General features: G+C 41.8%; 1 protein-coding gene across 1 annotated transcript in view; it reads right to left on the bottom strand.

Annotated features, from left to right (window-relative positions):
- terb1 (telomere repeat binding bouquet formation protein 1) overlaps positions 1-20869 on the bottom strand; it is a 164806-nt gene that overhangs the window by 23501 nt on the left and 120436 nt on the right. The window contains exons 14-16 of the mRNA XM_060838318.1: positions 14426-14435; positions 8930-8948; positions 8227-8265 (exon numbers count right to left, since the gene is read on the bottom strand). Of these exons, the coding sequence (XP_060694301.1) occupies positions 8227-8265; positions 8930-8948; positions 14426-14435 (68 nt within the window). The remainder of the gene's footprint in view (positions 1-8226; positions 8266-8929; positions 8949-14425; positions 14436-20869) is intronic.

Raw genomic sequence — 20869 nt, 5'->3', positions numbered from 1 at the left:
GCCCTTGCAGTTGTTCCTTCCCCTCCCCCCCCCCAGCTCAATCAATAAAATATAACAATGCAGACAAACTGTCTCTAAATGAACATGAACAATCAGAACAACACAACGGGTAATCTTAGGAGTTTACAGAGCTACACCTGCTGGGTGTGTATGTCAGGAATTCATGTCATCATCATTAGAGGTTTCCTCTTGATGAGACAATAAACCAAAGCAACTATCTGTGACTCAGTTACACTTAAAGAATTCTGTGTCATTATTTAAAGAAGAGCAGGATAGTTCTTCTTGGGATTTTATCCTGTACGTCTCAACCAATAACACGATAAATACAACATCTGCTCATTACTTCATTGCTTTTCTTTAACACGTAAATTGACTGCAATGTTTCCTACATTATCTGGAATTTTCTGGGCCCAGAGATGAAAACAGAACTTAATTAGGCGGGATAGTATCAGACAAGATTCCCAACATTGCCTGAAGCTCTACCTTTTAACCCACTGATTGGTTTAAGGATCTGTTCCCACTTCGACTGCAGTCATTTCAGCTCCAGGTGGAACAAGAGTAGACCTACCCAACTGGTCAAGCAGGGAGAGAGGTTGTGAGTTGGTGGGTGGAAAGTTCCTCAACCTGCATTAATCTGTAGCTGATTGAGGGACCATAGATAAAGCAGAGGCTGCTAAAAGGCAACATCCTTGTTACAGTGACCTAGGGCTCCACTCCCTGTGATGACCTCCATCCCATGTGATCCAACCCTCACATGAGTGACCCTTGTGTGACCCTCTATCCTTGGAGTCTGGAAGGGAGGGTTGTGACTTTGACCTGGCAGTAGTCATATCCTTTGTAGTGGTGCAGGCTTCTCAAGTAGTCAGCTACTGACTGGGTAGCAGCTACAGAACCCCAGACTGCAGTGGTTCAACAGGGTAGATCACCACCAGCACCTATTCAAAGGCAACTAGAGGTGTGTAATAGCCCAGTCAGTATTGCCCACATTCTATGAGGGAATTCTAGAAAATGCTAGATGACTGTGACTTGAGATGGAACGAATTGCTGCAGATGTGTTCAAATGAGGTAGTTTTGGTTGCTCATAAACTTCAATATTCAAAAGTCCAGACTTCTAATTGCCATATCTTAGGTTAGGTTATTTATGTTATTCTGCATCTACATTTTGGCTGGAGCAAGTTTCTTTTCTTTCTCCAAACATTAGGTTGTACTAAGCTGAAAAATAAAACCTGAACTGTTTTTAAATATCTCTATTAGACTACCAGCTGAACTTATCAGGAATAAACTTTAGACTTGTACCTGATGCCTTGGGGAAACCCTTTAGCTTGCTGCTTCTCTGATTTATATTCTACTTATTTGGCCACACAGTTCAACATTCTACTGGCTTTGTTGATCACTGTTCTTCATTAGGTTATATAGTTAGTGATATGGTTAGCACTGAATTGAAGAAGCACAGGCCTGTTTCAATATCTATCTTAGTTTTTCAGCATAGTTTGTTGAACTGCTTGCTTTCCAAGCCTGTGTGCAGAACCTTACATTTCATGAATTAAATTCTAACTGTAAATAGTATTCCCACTTACATATTAGGGTAATAAGGACAGTTGACGACTTTAATTAGAGTTGTGGCTGCCTATTTGAAAATCGCCCTAGGCTCAACTGAGGATTCTGTGCTCAGGGTTAAGAGTCAATGGCAAACAAGTGAATACCCAGTGATGACGGTGAAAGAGCTAAAACTTTGAATAACGAGCAATCATTTGCTTCAGGAGGAGAATTCATGCATCCTTTAAGCAAACTTGAGAAGGTTTATAGAAAAGCATCTCTATATTCCTTTCTCCAAGCCATCCTGCTCGTTGACATTGAAAATGTGAGGCTGTTGCAAAGAACCTAAGAGAAAAATGCAGGATCCCAAGGCGTGAGAAATGATCTGGCCTATGGGCAGATCACAGCTACATATTACTATATTATTTCCTTCCCTCTGGCAATTTCTGATTATATCTCTCGGCTTCCTTATCCACATATAAGGCATCCTGTGAATAAAGGCATCATTTCAGGTGTAAATCAAATTGATGCAGATTGGAAGGTTGAATTCTGATTCAAAATCTGAACTATAGTTACCACTACAATTGGTCTCATTACCTTGGAGTAAGAAGGTATTAATTAATTTAAATTTATAAAAGGGTTGCAAACACATCCCACTAAGAATCCAGGACCTCAAAAGAAAATAAAGATTAAAATGGCAAGCACTGACAGCCATTTGCATTTGCCTGTGGTGCTGTTTGTCCCCTTCACCCCAAGGTCAGGGGAGGAATGTAACTAATAAAACACTCCAATATTATAAAAGGTCCATCAGACCAATAAAACTGCAGTTAGATTAATAATAATGCAAAAACATGACTAATTTAAACAAAGCTTTGGATAAGAAAAGCACTCACAAACTGCTGCTCCTTCACTGAAATTTCAGACGCTCATTACAGTCCATTTCACATTGGGCTAAATAATGCATTAGTGTCTGGAGTGTTGTCAATCTGATTAAACCAAAGCAACTCAACTTCAAATGAACAGATCATTAGTGCATAACCAGAGATGAGCAAAAGAATTATAGTGGCACAGCCTCAGAGGAACATAACAACAACTTGCACTTACAAAGTGCTTTTAATGTATAAAAATGTCCCAAGGTACTTAAAGAACTGTAATCAGATGTCTGAAAATTGATGTCAAGAAATATATTAGGAGGGGCGACTAAAAGCCTGGTCAAAGATGTAGTTTTTCCAGGAGCTTTAGGGATGGAGTTCTAGAGCTTGGGGAACAAAACATTGAAGACCAGGATGTCAATAGTGGAACTGAGGGAATGAGTAATGCACCATGAAGGGACTATTAAGAGACTGAGCACAAAAATCAATGTGACCTGCAGTATTTGCTGGGACGGGATTGGAATTGGTAGCAAGGATTAAGTATTTGCTGCATGAGCCAAAGACAGTGGCTTTGGTCTGAGAGTCATAGAGTCAAAGAGATGTGCAACATGGAAATGACCCTTCAGTCCATACTGACAAGATATCCCAACCCAATCTAGTCCCACCTGCCAGAACCCAGCCCATATTCCTCCAAACCCTTCCTATTCATATATCCATCCAAATGCCTTTTAAATGTTGCAATTGTACCTGCCTCCACCACTTCCTCAGGCAGCTCATTCCATACATGCACCACCCTCTGTGTGAAAAAGTTGTCCCTTAGGTCTCTTTTATGTCTTTCCCCTCTCACCCTAAACCTATGCCCTCTAGTTCTGGACTCCCCCACCCCAGGGAAAACGCGTTGTCTATTTATCCTATTCATGACTCTCATAATTTTGTAAACCTCTATAAGGTCACCCCTCAGTCTCCAATGTTCCAGGGAAAACAGCCCCAACCTCTCAGATCAAATTCTCCAACCCTGGCAACATCCTTGTAAATCTTTTCTGAACCCTTTCAAATTTCACAACATCTTTCCAATAGGAAGGAGACCAGAATTGCATGCAATATTCTAACAGTGGCCTAACCAATGTCCTCTATAGCTGCAACATGACCTCCCAACCCTGTACTCAATATTCTGACCAATAAAGGAATGCATACCAAACGTTTTCTTCACTATCCTATCTACCAGCAACTCCACTTTCAAGGAGCTATGAACCTGCACACCAAGGTCTCTTTGTTTAACAACAATCCCTAGGACCTTACTATTAAGTGTATAAGTCCTGCTAAGACTTACTTTCCCAAAATGCAGCACCTCACATTTACCTGAATTAAACTCCATCTGCCTCTTCTCAGACCATTGTCCCATCTGATCAAGATCCTGTTGTAATCTGTCCACTACACCTCCAATTTCGTGTCATCTGCAAACTTATTAACTGTACCTCTTATGCTCACATCCAAATCATTTATATAAATGATGAAAAGTAAAGGACCCAGCACCGATCCTTGTGGCACTTTACTGGTCACAGACGTTCAGTCTGAAAAACAACTCTCCACCACCACCCTTTGTTTTTTTACCTTTGAGCCAATTCTGTATCCAAATAGCTAGTTCTCCCTGTATTCCATGAGATCTAATCTTGCTAACCAGTCTCCCATAGGGAAACTTGTCAAAAGCCTTACTGAAATCCATATAGATCAATCTTCTTTCCTCTTTGTTACTTCTTCAAAAAACTCAATCAAATTTGTGAGACATGATTTCCCACGCACAAAGCCATGTTGACTATCCCTAATCAGTCCTTGGCCTTTCCAAATACATGTACATCCTGTCACTCAGGATTCCCTCCAACAACTTGCCCACCACTGTCGTCAGGCTCAATTCCCTGGCTTGTCCTTACCACCTTTCTTAAATAGTGGCACCACGTTAGCCAACCTCCAGTCTTCCGGCACCTCACCTGTTACTATCGATGATATAAATATCTCAGCAAGAGTCCCAGCAATCATTTCTCTAGCTTCCCACAGAGTTCTAGGGTACACCTGATCAGGTCCTGGGGATTTATCCACCTTTATGTGTTTTAAGACATCCAGCACTTCCTCCTCTGTAACATGAACATTTTTCAAAGTGTCACCAGCTATTTCCCTACTTTCTATATCTTCCAAATCCTTTTCCACAGTAAATACTGATGCAAAATGCTCACTTGCTATCTCCCCCATTTTCTGTGGCTCCACACAAAGGCCACCTTGCTGATCTTTGAGGGGCCCTATTCTCTCCCTAGTTACTCTTTTGGCCTTAATGTATTTGTAAAAACCCTTTGGATTGTCCTTAATTCTATTAGCCAAACTATCTCATGTCCCCTTTTTGTCCTCTTGATTTCCCTCTTAAGTATACTCCTACTGCCTTTGTACTCTTCTAAGCATTCACTCGATCTAGCCTGTCTATACCTTACATATGCTTCCTTCTTTTTCTTAACCAAACCCTCAATTTATTTAGTCATCCAGCATTCCCTATACCTACCAGCCTTTCCTTTCACCCTAACAGGAATATACTTTCTCTGGATTCTTGTTACCTCATTTCTAAAGGCTTCGCATTTTCCAGTCATCCCTTTACCTGCGAACATCTGCCCCCAATCAACTTTTGAAAGTTCTTGCCTAATACTGTCAAAATTGGCCTTCCTCCAATTTAGAACTTCAACTTTCAGATTTGGTCTATTCTTTTCTATCACTATTTTAAATTTAATGGAAGTATGGTCGTTGGCCCCAAAGTGCTCCCCCACTGACGCCTCAGTCACCTGCTCTGCCTTATTACTCAAGAGTAGGTCAAGTTTTGCACCTTCTCTAGTAGGTACTGAATCAGAAAATTTTCTTGTACACACTTAACAAAGTTGTCTCCATCTAAACCCTTAACACTATGGCAGACCCAACCTAAATGTTAATGAAGACAACTTTAGTTCATTGAGAATTGAAAGTCAGTAAAGCAATCTCTCAGCACGAAGTTAAAAATCACACAACACCAGGTTGTAGTCCAACTGGTTTATTTGGAAGCACTAGCTTTCAGAGCGCTGCTCCTTCATCAGGTGATTGTGGAGCATAAGACCATAAGAGACAGAATTTATAGCAAAAGGTTACAGTGTCTTGCAACTGAAATGATACATTTAGCAAAACTGGATTGTTGTTAAGTCTTTCATCTTTTAGAATGGGTTGCAGGTTTTGGTTCATTAATATGTAAATCCCAGAACTTCATATTAATTTACATAATTTATATTCATAATACATAATTTACATATTAATGAATCAAAACTTGCAACCCATTCTAAAAGGTGAAAGACTTAACAACAATCCAGGTTTGCTCAATATATAATTTCAGTTGTATGATACTGTAATCTTTTGCTATAAATTCTGTGTCTTATGGTTTTATGCACCACAACCACCTGATGAAGGAGCAGCACTCTGAAAGCTACTGCTTCCAATTAAACCTGGTGTTGTGTGATTTTTAACTTTGTTCACCCCAGTCCAACACTGGCTCCTCCCATTCATCTCAGCACAGAAGCAGTAGAGGGAACAAGATGGTCCTGTAAAGGCCGAAGTAGATGTAAACAGCATTAAAGTAGATTGAGATGCATTTCATTGGATGACGTTATGATGGAGCAGTATATGGATAGTTGTCCTAGGGGAGATACCTTGAAAATTCAAGAAGTAATATTGTAAGAACTGTCATGGACAGATACATTTGCTGCAGATTGACTGATGAGGATGAGGTCAAGTACGTTTTGGTGCCCTCATCACATGCTACAGGCCCAGTCCAACAGTTACGTCCTTTAGGGCTTAGCCACCTTTTTCAGTAGTGGTGCCACTGGTAATGATGGACATCGAAGTCCTCCAACCAGAGTTCTGGGCCCTTAACACCCTCAGTGCCTCTTCCAAATGGAGCCCAACATGGAGGAATACTGATTTATCATTGGAAGGGAGGGGTATCAGAAGGTGATAAACAGCAGGATGTTTTCTTGTCCATGTTTGACTAGATGTCATGAGACGTCTTGACACCCAGGGTCAAGGTTGAGGTCTCTCAAAGCCAAATCCCTCCCAACTGTATATCACCGTGCTGCTCCCTCTGGTGGGTCTGTTCTATCAGTGGACAGGATATCCTCAGGATGTTAAAGGTATTGTCTGGAATATTGTAAAGTATGACTATGTGAAGTATTTGCTTGATTAGGCTGAGGGATAGCTTTTTCAATTTTGGCACAAGCTCCCCCAGATGTTAGTAAGGAAGACTGTACAGGGCTGACATGGCTGGGTTTGCTGTTATAATTTCTGGTGCCTAGGTCAATGCTGGGTTGTTTATCTGGTTTCATTCTTTGCTTTAGATCTTGTAGCGGTTTTGTTACATGCCAGGCCATTGCAGAGGCCAAGTCAGGGTCAAACAAATTTCTCTGGCTCTGGAGTCACAGACACCAAGTACGAGGGAAGGCATCAGATTTCCTTCTATAAAGGACATGGGTTACATTAGTGAACCAAATAGATTTTTATGACAATTGACAATGGTTGCATGATTAGATCATCTTTTAATTCCTGATTTTACTGAATTCAAATTTCACTATTTGCATGGTGGAATTTGAACCCATGTTTCCAGAGCAGTCTGGACTCCACTACGCTACGTCTCTCCATGGTGGCTCAATGGTGATATTTGCATTCCATCTTTTTTGCGATGAACGTCCAGACTCTGCAATGTTGGTACTGGCTACTTTGATGGTAACTGCCACTCAACTCTCTAATCTCTATTTTGTTATTGATTACCTAAAGTAAGTCACACATTACTTAAAATTCCTATCTTTAATAATTATTAAAATTACAAAACAAATTAACAAAATCCAACAGTACAGGAACAATTGTAAACTTTTTATCACATTTGTGCAGTTTTCATTTAGGAACATATATAACATGAAATTTTAAGGAATCCGTATGATTTCTTAAAACTCAACCCCATTGAACAAGATTGCACCAGAACTGAGCATTCAAGATGTCATTTGAGATATTAGGATATTGTAATAAAATATAGCTTATCACAGTTTGTTTAAGAAAAGTATCAGAAGCAAATATAGATTTCAGTTGTTTACTAATTTCTCTCATTGTCTACACAACCTTGTTCCATAGTTGGTCTAAATTGTTGTGTATTGTCTCTTCGCAGGCAGACAGCAGATGTACCGGATGTAGATTTCTTCATTGGTGTCAAAAGAAATCCTGCAAACAATTTTTTAAAATATTAGCAATTGTGCAGCAAGTTGGCTGTTGCAAAGAGATACCAAGAAAATGCTCTTCTAACAGTTCAGTTTGTTAGGTCAATCACACGAGGTTAGGACTGGAATCACATATAAACTCAGACTGGGTGAAGTTGGCAGGTTTCTTTTCCTGTAAAAAGTGAGGACTGCAGATGCTGGAGATCAGAGCTGAAAATGTGTTGCTGGTTAAAGCACAGCAGGTTAGGCAGCATCCAAGGAACAGGAAATTCGACGTTTCGGGCCAGAGCCCTTCATCAGCCCTGATGAAGGGCTCTGGCCCGAAACGTCGAATTTCCTATTCCTTGGATGCTGCCTGACCTGCTGTGCTTTAACCAGCAACACACTTTCAGGTTTCTTTTCCTAAAAGGTTTTTGTTTTACTAACATCCAAAATTTTCTTTTTGCTATTTTTTAAACTGAGTTTCAAATTCTCAAAATGCTATGGAGGAATTTCAGCTCATATTCTCTACATTAGTTCAGGCCTGTGGATTACTGATTCCATAACACGATTATCACTATTCCGAATGGTGAACTTTTCTGAAAAGAAACAACCTGCTATTAACAATTATTGCATTTTCTTAGAAACGTAAACATTTTTTTACATTAAAGCAAGCACCACTGATGTAACGCTACAGGTTATAAAGATTAATGTTTCAAATACAGTGCTAGTGGATTCTTTCTCCAGAGAGATTCCTTCCCTGAAGGTTCATTCAATTTTCCTTGAATTAACCCAAAGGAATGCCATAGCCCTTCAGAATTTGCTTTATTCCACCTGAGTGTTCCAATTATTTATTCCTTGAGGTACAATTTTCATGAAGGTCCTTTTTGGCTAAACAGACTTCCAATTTTCTTTAAAATCTCATGATTTTATTCTCTTCAGCTCCTTGTCATGGCTTTGGCCATACTTGGGCTTAAAAATAAACTAAGGGGACATTTCACTGAGCATCTCAGCCGAGCCCACAGGGGCCAACCTGACCTTCCAGTCACCACTCATTTTAATTTCCCTTCCCACTCCTTTTCCGACATGACCATTCTTGGCCTCCTCCATTGCCACAGCAAATCAGACTGCAAATTGGAGGAACAACACCTCATCTTCTGCCTGGGCAGCCTACAGCCTGGAGGACTCAATATTGAGTTCTTCAATTTCAAATAACCTCCTTTCATATCCCCTGACTCCCTTCCCAGCCCCTCCCTCTCCCTTCCATTCCTCCAATCGAACCTTCCTTCTCGCCGCCAACCTTATTCATTTCTTCCATCGACCAATCAGGTCGTACCCTCTATCTGTGTTTACCCATCCCCACCTCCCCACCCTGCCTCCCCAACCCCTTTATCTGCAGCTCCCCTTACATCCACCTTCAGTCCTGAAGAAGGATTTCACCTAAGATGTTGACTTCTCCACCTCCTTAGACTGCCTGGCTTATTGCGATCTTCCAGTCTCCAGCTTGTCTACCTGTTTTTCACTTTCCTAGTCTGCAGCCAAGCTTCTGGTACAGTTTTTCTCAAACTAATTATTCAAATTGTAACAAGGCAGAAAACCACTGCAGATAACTACATAGTACAGCAAATAATTCAGCTGCTTTCCCCTCACAAAATTCAGTCTGAATTACCTACTTCTGTCATCTAACATACGCTGATAAATCAAACAAATAAAACTACCAAGGTTCCAACCTGAATCACTGTTTATTCTGTAAAGTTGCCAACCCCTGAATTCAGCACCGCTCTCTTGACCTGCAATCTTCTTCCCGACCTCTCCGCCCCCACCCCCTCTCCGGCCTATCACCCTCACCTCCTTTCCTCCTTTCACCTATCGTATTCCTAGTGCCCCTCTCCCAAATCCCCTCCCTTACCTTTTATCTCAGCCCGCTTGGCAATTCAGCCTCATTCCTGAAGAAGGGCTTATGCCCGAAACGTCGATTCTCCTGCTTCTCGGATACTGCCTGCCCTCCTGCGCTTTTCCAGCACCACACTTTTCAACTCTTGATAATCATTGCCTCTCCTCCTCATCACCTACCCCAATGTGATGAAGAAACTTCCTATTGTCACTTTCTCATGCAAATTCATCATGTTCTCCAAATCTAATCTCGCGCTTTTCCCCTTCCTCTCAACAGTTACATCCTTCCTTTAGAGCCAAATTAGCTTCCTAATATTCCCTCAACTGAGAAAAATTACCTTTCTTTCAGGATTTGCCCAACCACAATGCCTGTCTCTCTCCTGCCCCGTTACCCTTTTCTCTTATCCTGCCTGTAATACCCTCCCCGTATTTTTTCTTCCACTCCTTCCTGCCTCCTCTCATCTTCCATTGCTGCTCATCTCTTGCCTCTTAAATATACTTAATTTGAAAAGTGCATTTGATGTTGACTCATCACATGCAATAGCATAAAGAAGACCAGTTATTAATAAAGTTTTCACTGCTGGAAAAATAATGGAAATATTCTTCCAAGTCCAGAAAAATGAAATCTGAAAGTACACTTTTTAACATTTTAATTGTTGCACAGCTCTTTCCAACTTCATGCTCACTTAAGAATTGTGACTACTCCATTACTGCCTATTCTTATGACCTTTTTGTGGTCATAAATCAATGTCCAAGCACTGAACTTGAGAAAATCGGAATTATTCATAGTTCCCAAGGAGGTGTTGGGTATGGTGCAAAAGTTTTGAATATCTTTCAAAATTTTATATTAGTGGCATTTCAAAAACAATTAATAAGACTAATAATCATAAATGTGTGATGTATCGACTGAGAGATGAGAATAATCACAAAATGGTTGGCAATTAATATACCTATATTGCTTGGATTATACCAATATCATCTCTGACTTATCATTCCAAACATTTTTTTGTCAGATTAGATTAGATTACATACAGTGTGGAAACAGGCCCTTCGGCCCAACAAGTCCACACCGACCCCCCGAAGCGCAACCCACCCATACCCCTACATTTACCCCTTTACCTAACACTACGGGCAATTTAGCATGGCCAATTCACCTGACCCGCACATCTTTGGACTGTGGGAGGAAACCGGAGCACCCGGAGGAAACCCACGCAGACACGGGGAGAACGTGCAAACTCCACACAGTCAGTCGCCAGAGTCAGGAATTGAACCCGGATATCAGGCGCTGTGAGGCAGCAGTGCTAACCACTGTGCCACCGTGCCGCCCACATCTGCACCATTACACCAGCCCTATGATTTCTCTTTTTCTACTTTCTCTGTGGGAAATATTGAAAAACTCCTGAGCACCTATACTATCTTCTGAAAGTCAAAAGAACATAGTCTATCTGCAAATTTTTCAAAGGACTAATATTCAGCAACAAAATAATGTGGAGATAATCAAACATTTGCAATAATCTGACAAATAGTCATTTGAGCTAGATTTCTGTAATCCCTCCTGAAATTGGGCGGAATTGCAGAGAAAGATATTCAAAACTTTTGCACCATACCTTAAATGGATCATTGTTCACAGCAAACTACTCAATCTTCAGGACAACATCAATCATAACCCACCACAACAACCACTCCAAGACATGTCAGATCATCAACATGGATACTACTATCATACATGAGAACACCACCCACCACGTATATGGCAGATATTCATGTGACTTGGCCAATGTGCCTTTCTCATACACTGCAGGCAAGGTTGCCCTGAGGCATGGTATATTGGCGAGACCATGCAGACACTACAACAACTGATGATTGGACGCCATGCAAAAGTTATTAGACAGGAATGTTCTTTCCCAGCTGTGGAACATTTCGATAATCAAGGACATTCAGCTTCTCTCTTTGGGTGACCATTCTCCAAGGCAACCCTTGAGATACGCAATTACACAGAATTGCTGAGCAGAAACTGGGAGCCAAGTTCCGTAACCATGAAGATGGCCTCAACTGTGATCTCGGGTTCATGTCATGCTACATGTGACCTCATCACACTGTTCCATATCTGTAGAATCTTCCTTACTGTCCTGTTTTGACACTTCACCTTGATAAATTGTTATGATCTCTCAACCTTAATTAGCCTGTACAGTTTTGGATTACTTTGGTTAAACCCTCGGCATGCGACTATTATACTATTATGTTATTCCAATCATTTGGTTTGCCTCCAGCTCCACCTTATTTTTAATTTTTTGTAATTATCTCTTTGCCTCACTTAATCGATTATAGGTTGTCCTTTCACTTGTTATTCAGCTGTTGACACTTTATCCACACTGTCTGACACTCTTGATCATCTGCAGACTTATAACTTGACTTATCGACATTCCACTTGCACTATTTGTATGATCTTTCTGCCCATTGATCTCTCTGTCTATAAATTCTGTACCTGTGTGCTTCTCTCTCACTTCACCTGAAGAAGGGGCAATGATCCAAAAGCTTGTGATTTCAAATAAACCTGTTGGACTATAACCTGGTGTTGTTTGACTTCTAACAGAACAAAATAGAGGATATCCTTGGTGTGAAGATAGAACTTTGTCTCTACTAGGAGTGTGTGGTGGTCACTGCTACAAATATTGTCATGAATAAGTGTTTGGAATCATACAATACAGAAGAGGCCCTTCGACCCATCAAGTCTGTACTGCCAAAAGTATGCTACTACCTACACTAGTCCCACTTTCCTAAACTAGGCCCATAGCTTTGAATGTGCACATTTTAGGTGTGTATCTAAGTATCTTTTAAAGGTTGCAGGGTTTCCTGGCTCTACTATCCTTCCAAGCAATGCATTCCACATCCAACCACCCTCTGGGTGAAAAGGATTTTCCTCAAATTCCCTCTAAAGCTCCCTCTAAATTCACTGTAAAATTAAGATCCTTTGTTATTCACCCTTAACCTTCAAGTCAGGGTAATAGCTGCTTTGTACTCATCCTGTCCATGGCCCTCGTAATTGTATATACCCCTATCAAGTTCCCCCAACCTTCTCTGCTCCAAAGATAAAATCCGAGCTTATCCAACCCTTCTGTGTAGCTAAAATGCTCCATCCCAGGCAACATCCTGGTGATATTCTTTGCAACCTCTCCAGTGCAATTACATCCTTCCTATAGAGTGGTGACCAGAACTGCACACAGTACTCTAACAATGGCCTAATCAAAATTTGATACAACAACATCATAACCCCTGATCTTATAACTGATGTCATGACGGATAAAGGCAAGTGTCCTGTATGCTTTCTTAACTATCCCATTAACCTGTTCTGCCATTTTAGGGATCTGTGGACAAAGTCAATGTCCTTGTGTCTTGCCATTCCTCTTGTACTCCATTGCCTTGTTCCTTCAGAATTCCTGGCATCCTGACAGCTAGCTCTGAGGAAGCCGGATCAATATCAAGGAGTTTCCACTTGTAAATAAAGAGTGTATTGGTGATGGGATACTGGCCTCTGTGGAGTGATTTCAATGGCAACAAGAGTAAAAATTGCTTGCAATAATTGTCTTTAAGTTGGGGTGAGCATTGCTTGCATCATGCCATTATTTGGGAAGCTTGACTTGTTCAACTTTGCTGTCAAAGACTGGGCCCAGTACGCTTTTTATGAATTATTTTCTCTGCACAAATGACATTGGGGGGCAGATAAAATGAAATGAGTAATTTTCCTGACAGCTTGTGGATTAGATTAGATTACTTACAGTGTGGAAACAGGCCCTTCGGCCCAACAAGTCCACACCGACCCGCCGAAGCACAACCCACCCATACATATACCCCTTACCTAACACTAGGGGCAATTTAGCATAGCCAATTGACCTGACCCGCACATCTTTGGACTGTGGGAGGAAACCAGAGCACCCAGAGGAAACCCACGCAGACACGGGGAGAACATGCAAACTCCACACAGTCAGTCACCTGAGGCGGGAATTGAACCCAGGTCCCTGGCACTGTGAGGCAGCAGTGCTAACCACTGTGCCACCGTGCCGCCCAAAGCACTGGAAGCTTTTACAGTTATTAGGGGCCTAAATTTCCCTGAGGCACCTGATACTAAAACTTTTCAAGAACTGACAGATTTGAAGAATATTACGATGTCAAGCCTCCTCTAATTCTGAGACACTATCAGTTTTACTTGGGAATTCGAGAACAAGGGAATCCGTATCTGGATTTTTGATGAGATTAAGATGACTGGCAGAGGGATAAAACTTTGGCTTAATTCTTAATGAGATGCTGAGAGACCGTTTAGTATGTGCGATTAATGATGCAACCATGCAAAAGCATCTACTAGTTGAAGCCCAACTGTACTTCAAACAGGTACTACAACTGGTTTTATCAATGGAAAATGCAGCAAGTGGAACATGTGAGTTGCAGGGTATTCTGATGGAAGTAGAAGTCCAAATGAGCTTGTGGATCACCATTTGAGTGCAGGCAAATGCACAGCCTCATTTAGGACATACATTGATCAGAGGGCCTCTAGGTCTGCCCTTTGCAAAACACTAAAACAAAGCTAAGACTCAGCCAAATGGTTAAAATGTTCTTCAGGATCTGGGCCAGCAAGCCATGAAGTTGTTGCTGGCATGCAGAATCAAGACAGCAAAAGAGTTCTATGAGGCCTGAGAGAACTCATAGACCAGTATCCAGGACAGTGCACCCCCTGGAATGTCCACCTACATCTAGTTTACAACAGTTAACTTGCTTAGCAACATCCAAATCAGAACCAATCAAATAAACATCTGGTTAAGTGATCACCCAGTTCAAATGGAGTTCAATGCTAGCATGATCATTTCAGCAATTGCAGAACCAGCCTGTAACAAAATTCGCTCTGGAGTCCAACTGTTAGGTTTGTGGAAAACTTCAGCTACACTGAGAACCTATACTGGGGAACCTTTAGAGACTAAGGGTATAACTTTGGTTCCGATCTCTTATCAGAAGCAGCTGGTTCAGTTACCACTGATTGTAGTAAAAGGCCCAGGCCCAAGCTTGGTGGGGTGAAATTAGTTGTGAAAGATTCACCTTGATTGTCTCAACATTTTTTGATTAGAAAATGGCTGCCTGTGTGAAGTCCTAATTAAATACTCAGAAGTTTTTCAGGAAGGTCTAGGGACTATCACAGGAGCAAAGGCCACCTTGCCTGTTGACCAGGAAGCAATCGCATGATGCTGCCAGGCACACCCAGAGCCATTTGCCTTACGGGCAAAAGTAGAGGCAGGAAAGTAGTGGGCGGTACGGTGGCACAGTGGTTAGCACTGCTGTCTCACAGCGCCAGAGACCCAGGTTCAATTCCTGCCTCAGGCGACTGACTGTGTGGAGTTTGCACAGTCCACTGTGATTGCACAGTGTGGAGTCTGCGTGGGTTTCCTCCTGGTTTCCTTGCAGCCCAAAAAAAAATGTGCAGGTTAGGTGAATTGGCCATGCTAAATTGCCCATAGTGTTAGGTGAAGGGGTAAATGTAGGGCAATGGGTCTGAGTGGGTTGCGCTTCGGCGGGTCGGCGTGGACTTGTTGGGCCGAAGGGCCTGTTTCCACACTGTAAGTAATCTGATCTAAAAAAACAGGAGGCTGGAAAACGAAGGAATCATCAAACCAGGCGAGAGTGTGGAATGGGCAGCACCAGTCATAACAATTGTGAAGCCCGACGGGTCGATTCACCTCGTGGGGATTTTAAACAAACGGTAAACTGCTTTCTGTAGCTGGTTAACACCCAATCCCTCCCAGAGAACGTTTGTATGCAAAGCTGGCAGGGGGCTGACCTTCACAAGGTGGACATGAACAAGGCGTACTTGCGGTTGTGGTTAGATGAGAATTCCCAGATGCATGTTACAATTAATACCCATAAGAGTTTGTACCAATAAAACAGACCGCCATTTAGGCTGAACATGAGGAACGTGTTCCAAAGTCTGCCCCAGGTCACCATTTATGTAGATGGCGTGCTAATAACAGGGACGATAAATAAGGAGCACTTTGAGAACTTGGACATAGTCCTTAGATGTTTTTCCCAAGTGCAGATATCTTAGAAGGGAACAATATGTGTCACTGGCACCCCAAGTGATCCACTTGGGATACAGAGTTGATAAGACCAGGTTATACCTGATGGAAGATAAAGTGAGGGCAATCAAAGGTGTCCTGGCTCCCACATCTGTACCAGAGCTTACATCTTTCCTTGGGCTAGTGAATTACTACAGGATGTCCATACATAACCTGGCTTCCATCCTGGCAACTTTGCATTAACTATTAAAAGAAGTTTAGCAATGGAAATGGTTGCATAGCTAAGCCACGGCTTTCAGGGAAGTGAAGAAACAGCTACCATCCTCTAAGATTGAGAGTTGGGGAAACGAGACTTGGGGAATTGAAGCGTAGACTGGGTGACCAGCTTACAGAACATCTACGTTCTGCTCACAAAATGACCTGAGTTCCTAGTTGCCTGCCACTTTAACACACCAGCCCTGGCCATAGCGCCGGATATGGTCGATTCCTTGCAAGCTCCTGCGTGCAGATCTAAGTTTCCTATTTCCTACAATTGTTCTATACTCTTTAAACTTAATAGACCTATTATTTACTATCTATGCTACTCAACTCTGTGGTCTGCCCGTATTTCTCGCTAGACAAAGCTTTTCACTGTGCCTCGGTACACATGACAATAAATTCAATTCAATTCAATATCTCTATCTGAGGCTTGCTACAGTGGTCCAGGGAAAAGCTCAACATAACTTGGAAGAACAACACCTCATTTTTCACTCGGGGACCTTGCAGCTCCCTGGACCCAATATGGAGTTCAATAATTTTAGGGCCTGAACTTCCCCATGTCCAAGCCCCACACCACACACACTAGGCCTTGATATCACATAGCTTGCTATTACACACTACCTTTAATTAGCCACTAACAGCCTCCATTAACATCTTTTCACCCTCCCAACCAAATCATTATCAACTCCTTTGTCTGTCTAACTGTTCTTCTCTCTATTTGCACTCCATCCTTACCTGTCGTTTACTTGCTACGATATTCCCCCCACCTATTTTCTACATACAAACTGACATTTTCCTAGCTACCATCAGTGATGAGGAAAGGCCATTGGACCCGAAACATTATCTTTGAATTCTCTTCACAGATGCTGCCAGACCTACTGAGCTTTTCCATCAACTTTTATTTTTGTATCATCTGCTAGATCAATTCAATTCAATTCAATATTTTTTAAAATATACTTTTATTAAGAAAAAAGATTTTTAAATATTACAACAAATACAAAACAATGCAATTCAAAACAGTACAAATATAGTACAAAACTAAACCCAAATAATAAAAAAATTCCCCAACCCAACCTCCTATACGAATGTAATAACATATATAGAGAAGTATAAAATTTAAAAAAACCTAAACTAGCTATTTAACTAACTAAATAAATACCTAACAACAAACAAATAAATAGTAATAACTCAGTCCAGCCAAACAAAACACTCATAAATTCACAGTTCCTCCTCCCTGGATATTGGACTCATGAAACACAATCGTTATGGCTATATAAGAGCCCTTGTTAGTGCGGCAGATAAATCTGTGTCCAGTTACTTCAAAAAGGGTTGCCATGTCTTGTAAAAATTCAGTTTTGTGGTGCACCATATTTGTGAGAAAATCCAGGGGAATATGCTCCATGACAATCTTCCGCCAACCCGACAAGCCTGGAGAATTTTCTGATATCTAACCTAACAAGATATTCTTCCTTGCACAGAATGTAAGAATATTGAAAAGTTTTGCCTTATGTGAGTCTGCAGGAAATACAATGGGTAGGCCCAAAAGGAGCAAAATAGGGTCCTTCTCCACCCCTACACCTAAACTCCTCTCCATTGCACCCACCACACGCTCCAATATGTTTAAAGCCTGTCACAAGACCAAAGACAATGGGTAAGAGTACCTGTACAGACCTTGCACTTGGGGCATGCTGAAGATACCCCTGGTTTAAATTTTGACAAACGGTCTGGGGCTAAGTGGACCCTGCGGAGAATCTTCAACTGTAAAGCATGGATCCTATTGCAAACTGATATCTTCCTTGCATCCTCCTATGCCTCTGAAGAAACTTCAACACCCAGCTCTCTTTCCCATATCTTGCAGAGTCGATCAGACTCATCTGAGGTGGCACCCCCCAATTGGTGATATAGAGTACTGACAGAGAGTGTACTCTTAGCCCTTAGTTCCCCTCTTTCTATGTCAGATTTGGAGGGATCATCAAAAGTATGGTCTTTTTTTGAATAAAGTTCCTAACTTGAAAAAAACGAAAGAGGTCTCTATTAGGTAACTCGTACTTCCGTACTAACTGATATCATTACATCTCCCTCAAATAAATCACCCATGCAAGATATACCCCTAGCTGCCTAACGTTTAAATCCTGAATCTATCAAACCTGATTGAAAACTCCGCATACCCACTAAAGGTGTAAACAAAGATGTTTCGCCAATATTACCTTCCCTTTGCCGAATTGCCCTCCATGCTTTAACAGGATTGATGACTATTGGGTTATGGCAATATTCCCTAACTGTCCGCACCTTGTCCAAAAACAGCAAACTGGTAAGAGGGCACCTTGCCTGGGAGACTTTGATATCTAGCCATATTGAAAGAGGGTCCCCACAAACCCAATCACTTACGTAGGTCAAAAGCGAGCTTAATTGGTAATTTTTAATTTTCAGAAGGTCTACTCCCCCCAGTCTGTGAGGCAACTGCAGTTTGGCTAATTTAATGAGGGGCCGTTTACAGTGCCAGGTAAAGGAGCTGAACCAACTGTTCAGTCTCCTGAGTGTTCGTTTATTGAAAATCAGGGGGAGCATCCGTATAGGGTATAGCAAACGAGGGAGAATATTCATTTTAATAAGCACTATCCGACCCAACCGTGAGACTGGAAGTGCCTCCCATCTTTGGAGATCTTGTTTAATTTTTTTCAAATAATTGAGTAAAATTGGCTTTGTTGAAAATGTGTTGCTGGTTAAAGCACAGCAGGTTAGGCAGCATCCAAGGAATAGGAAATTCGACGTTTTGGGCATAAGACCTTCATCCTGAGGAAAGGCTTATGCCCGAAACGTCGAATTTCCTATTCCTTGGATGCTGCCTAACCTGCTGTGCTTTAACCAGCAACACATTTTCAACTGTGATCTCCAGCATCTGCAGACCTCATTTTTTACCCTAAAATTGGCTTTGAACAGCCAATCCAGAACTGGAGTAATGAATACACCAAATACACAAAACCCCCCTGTGACCACCTAAATGGGAATCTACAGCCACTCTCAAGAGCCAACTCTTTCATAAGACAACCCAGAGGCATAGTCTCTGATTTAGCAAAATTAATCTTATACCCTGAAAAAGCACCAAACGCGTGAATGCATTGTATCAGGCAAGGCACTGAAACTGCTGGATTTGTCAAGAAAATTAGAACATCATCTGCATACAGCGAGATCTTATGTAATTTTGACCCCACTTCTGGAGCTGATATATTGAGATCCCCACGAATGGCCTCTGCCAACGGTTCAATCACCAACATAAAAAGTAATGGTGAAAGGGGACAGCCCTGCCGGCTGCCCCTAGAAATATTAAAATTACTTGATTGTACCCCGTTGGTAATGACCGCAGCGAGAGGTACACTGTAGAGAACCTTTACCCATCTTATGAAAACTTCGCCCAGACCAAACCGGTCTAGAGTACAGAAAAGGTACGGCCACTCAACTCGGTCAAATGCCTTCTGTTCATCTAAAGAAATCACCAATCCCTGTATTGACTGCTGTCGGTATGCTTGAATTACGTTAAGCAGCCTCCTAACGTTATTGGAGGATGTGCGACCCTTTATGAAGCCCGTCTGATCGTCTTTAATAGTAGAAGGTAACACAGTCTCCACCCTTAATGCAAGAGCCTTAGAAAGGATCTTAAAGTCCACATTTAAGAGTGAGATGGGCCTGTATGAAGCACAGTCTTCCGGATCCTTCCCTTTTTTAAGGATAAGTGAAATATTGGCCTCTCTCAGAGATGGTGGGAGACAAACATGACTGTATGAATCATTAAACATAGTCAGCATCGGGCCTGACAGTATACTTATAAATTCCTTATAGAATTCACTGGGAAGTCCATCAGGACCGGGCGCCTTTCCACTCTGAAGCTGCCTCACAGCTTCCTGCATTTCTTGCTCTGATAATGGGGCATTGAGAAAGGACTGTTATTTGGGATTCACACTCGGGAGCTTCAGAGCTTTAAAAAAGGATTCCATTTTGGCCTGCCCCTCCTCACAATTCTCAGACTGATTTAATTTAGAGTAGAATCTCTGGAACGCCACATTAATCTTTTTAGAATCACATGTTAGGTTTCCAGACCCTTCCCTAATCGCTGTTTGTGGGGCACTTCTCTTTCTGGCAAGGTATGCTAAGTATTTGCCTGGTTTGTCGCTATGTTCGTATAACCTATGCTTTGCAAAAGCCAGCTCCTTCTTTGCCATCTGCGTGAGCACGGAATTTAGTGCAGACCGCAGTGTCGTAATCCTCTGTAGTTTGACCAACGAGGGTCTGTCAAAATAGGCCTTCACTGCTGCCTTCAACCGTGCTTCAAGGAGACAGTGCTGCTCACCCTTCTACCGCTTCCTACTTGTGGAATATGAAATAACTAACCCTCTGGCATAAGCTTTGGCAGTTTCTCAGAGAACAGATGAGCTATCAACCGAGCCTATATTGATGTCTAGGAATGCACGAAATTCCCTAGAGAAATACTCCACAAACTTACTGTCCATGAGAATAAAGGGGTCCATTAACCAGTACCTTGAATCCACTGTAACATCCTTAATTTTAACCATGAGGTACACTGGAGCATGATCAGAGATGGCAATATTACCAATCATACAGGATGCCACCAGATCCAGGGTTACCGCAGGGGTCAGAAAAAAATCAATCCTCATGTGACATCTGTGCGGATTGGAGAAAAACATGAAATCCCTACCTGTAGGGTGGAGACATCTCCAGATGTCCACCAATCCTAATTCCCCAGACAAACCCAGTAGCTGTTTAGTTTGTGCAGCGGGTATCGAGGGACCTTAAGGCAACCTGTCTACTGTGGGGTCCATGAGGCTGTTAAAATCTCCCCCTACAATGATGTGCCGAGACTTGAGACTTATCAGTTTAGAAAAAGCATCTACCAAGAATTTAAGAGGATGAGCTGGGAGACAATAAACATTAAAAATGCCATATTCTTCCCCATTTATCAAGGCTTTAAGAATTACAAACCTCCACCTTCTTCTTTCTA

The sequence above is a fragment of the Hemiscyllium ocellatum genome, chromosome 17 (genome assembly GCF_020745735.1).
Source record: "Hemiscyllium ocellatum isolate sHemOce1 chromosome 17, sHemOce1.pat.X.cur, whole genome shotgun sequence".
Taxonomy (NCBI): Eukaryota; Metazoa; Chordata; class Chondrichthyes; order Orectolobiformes; family Hemiscylliidae; genus Hemiscyllium; species Hemiscyllium ocellatum.
Note: the sequence above shows the minus strand (reverse complement) of the source record. Positions and strands in the feature narration are given on the sequence as shown.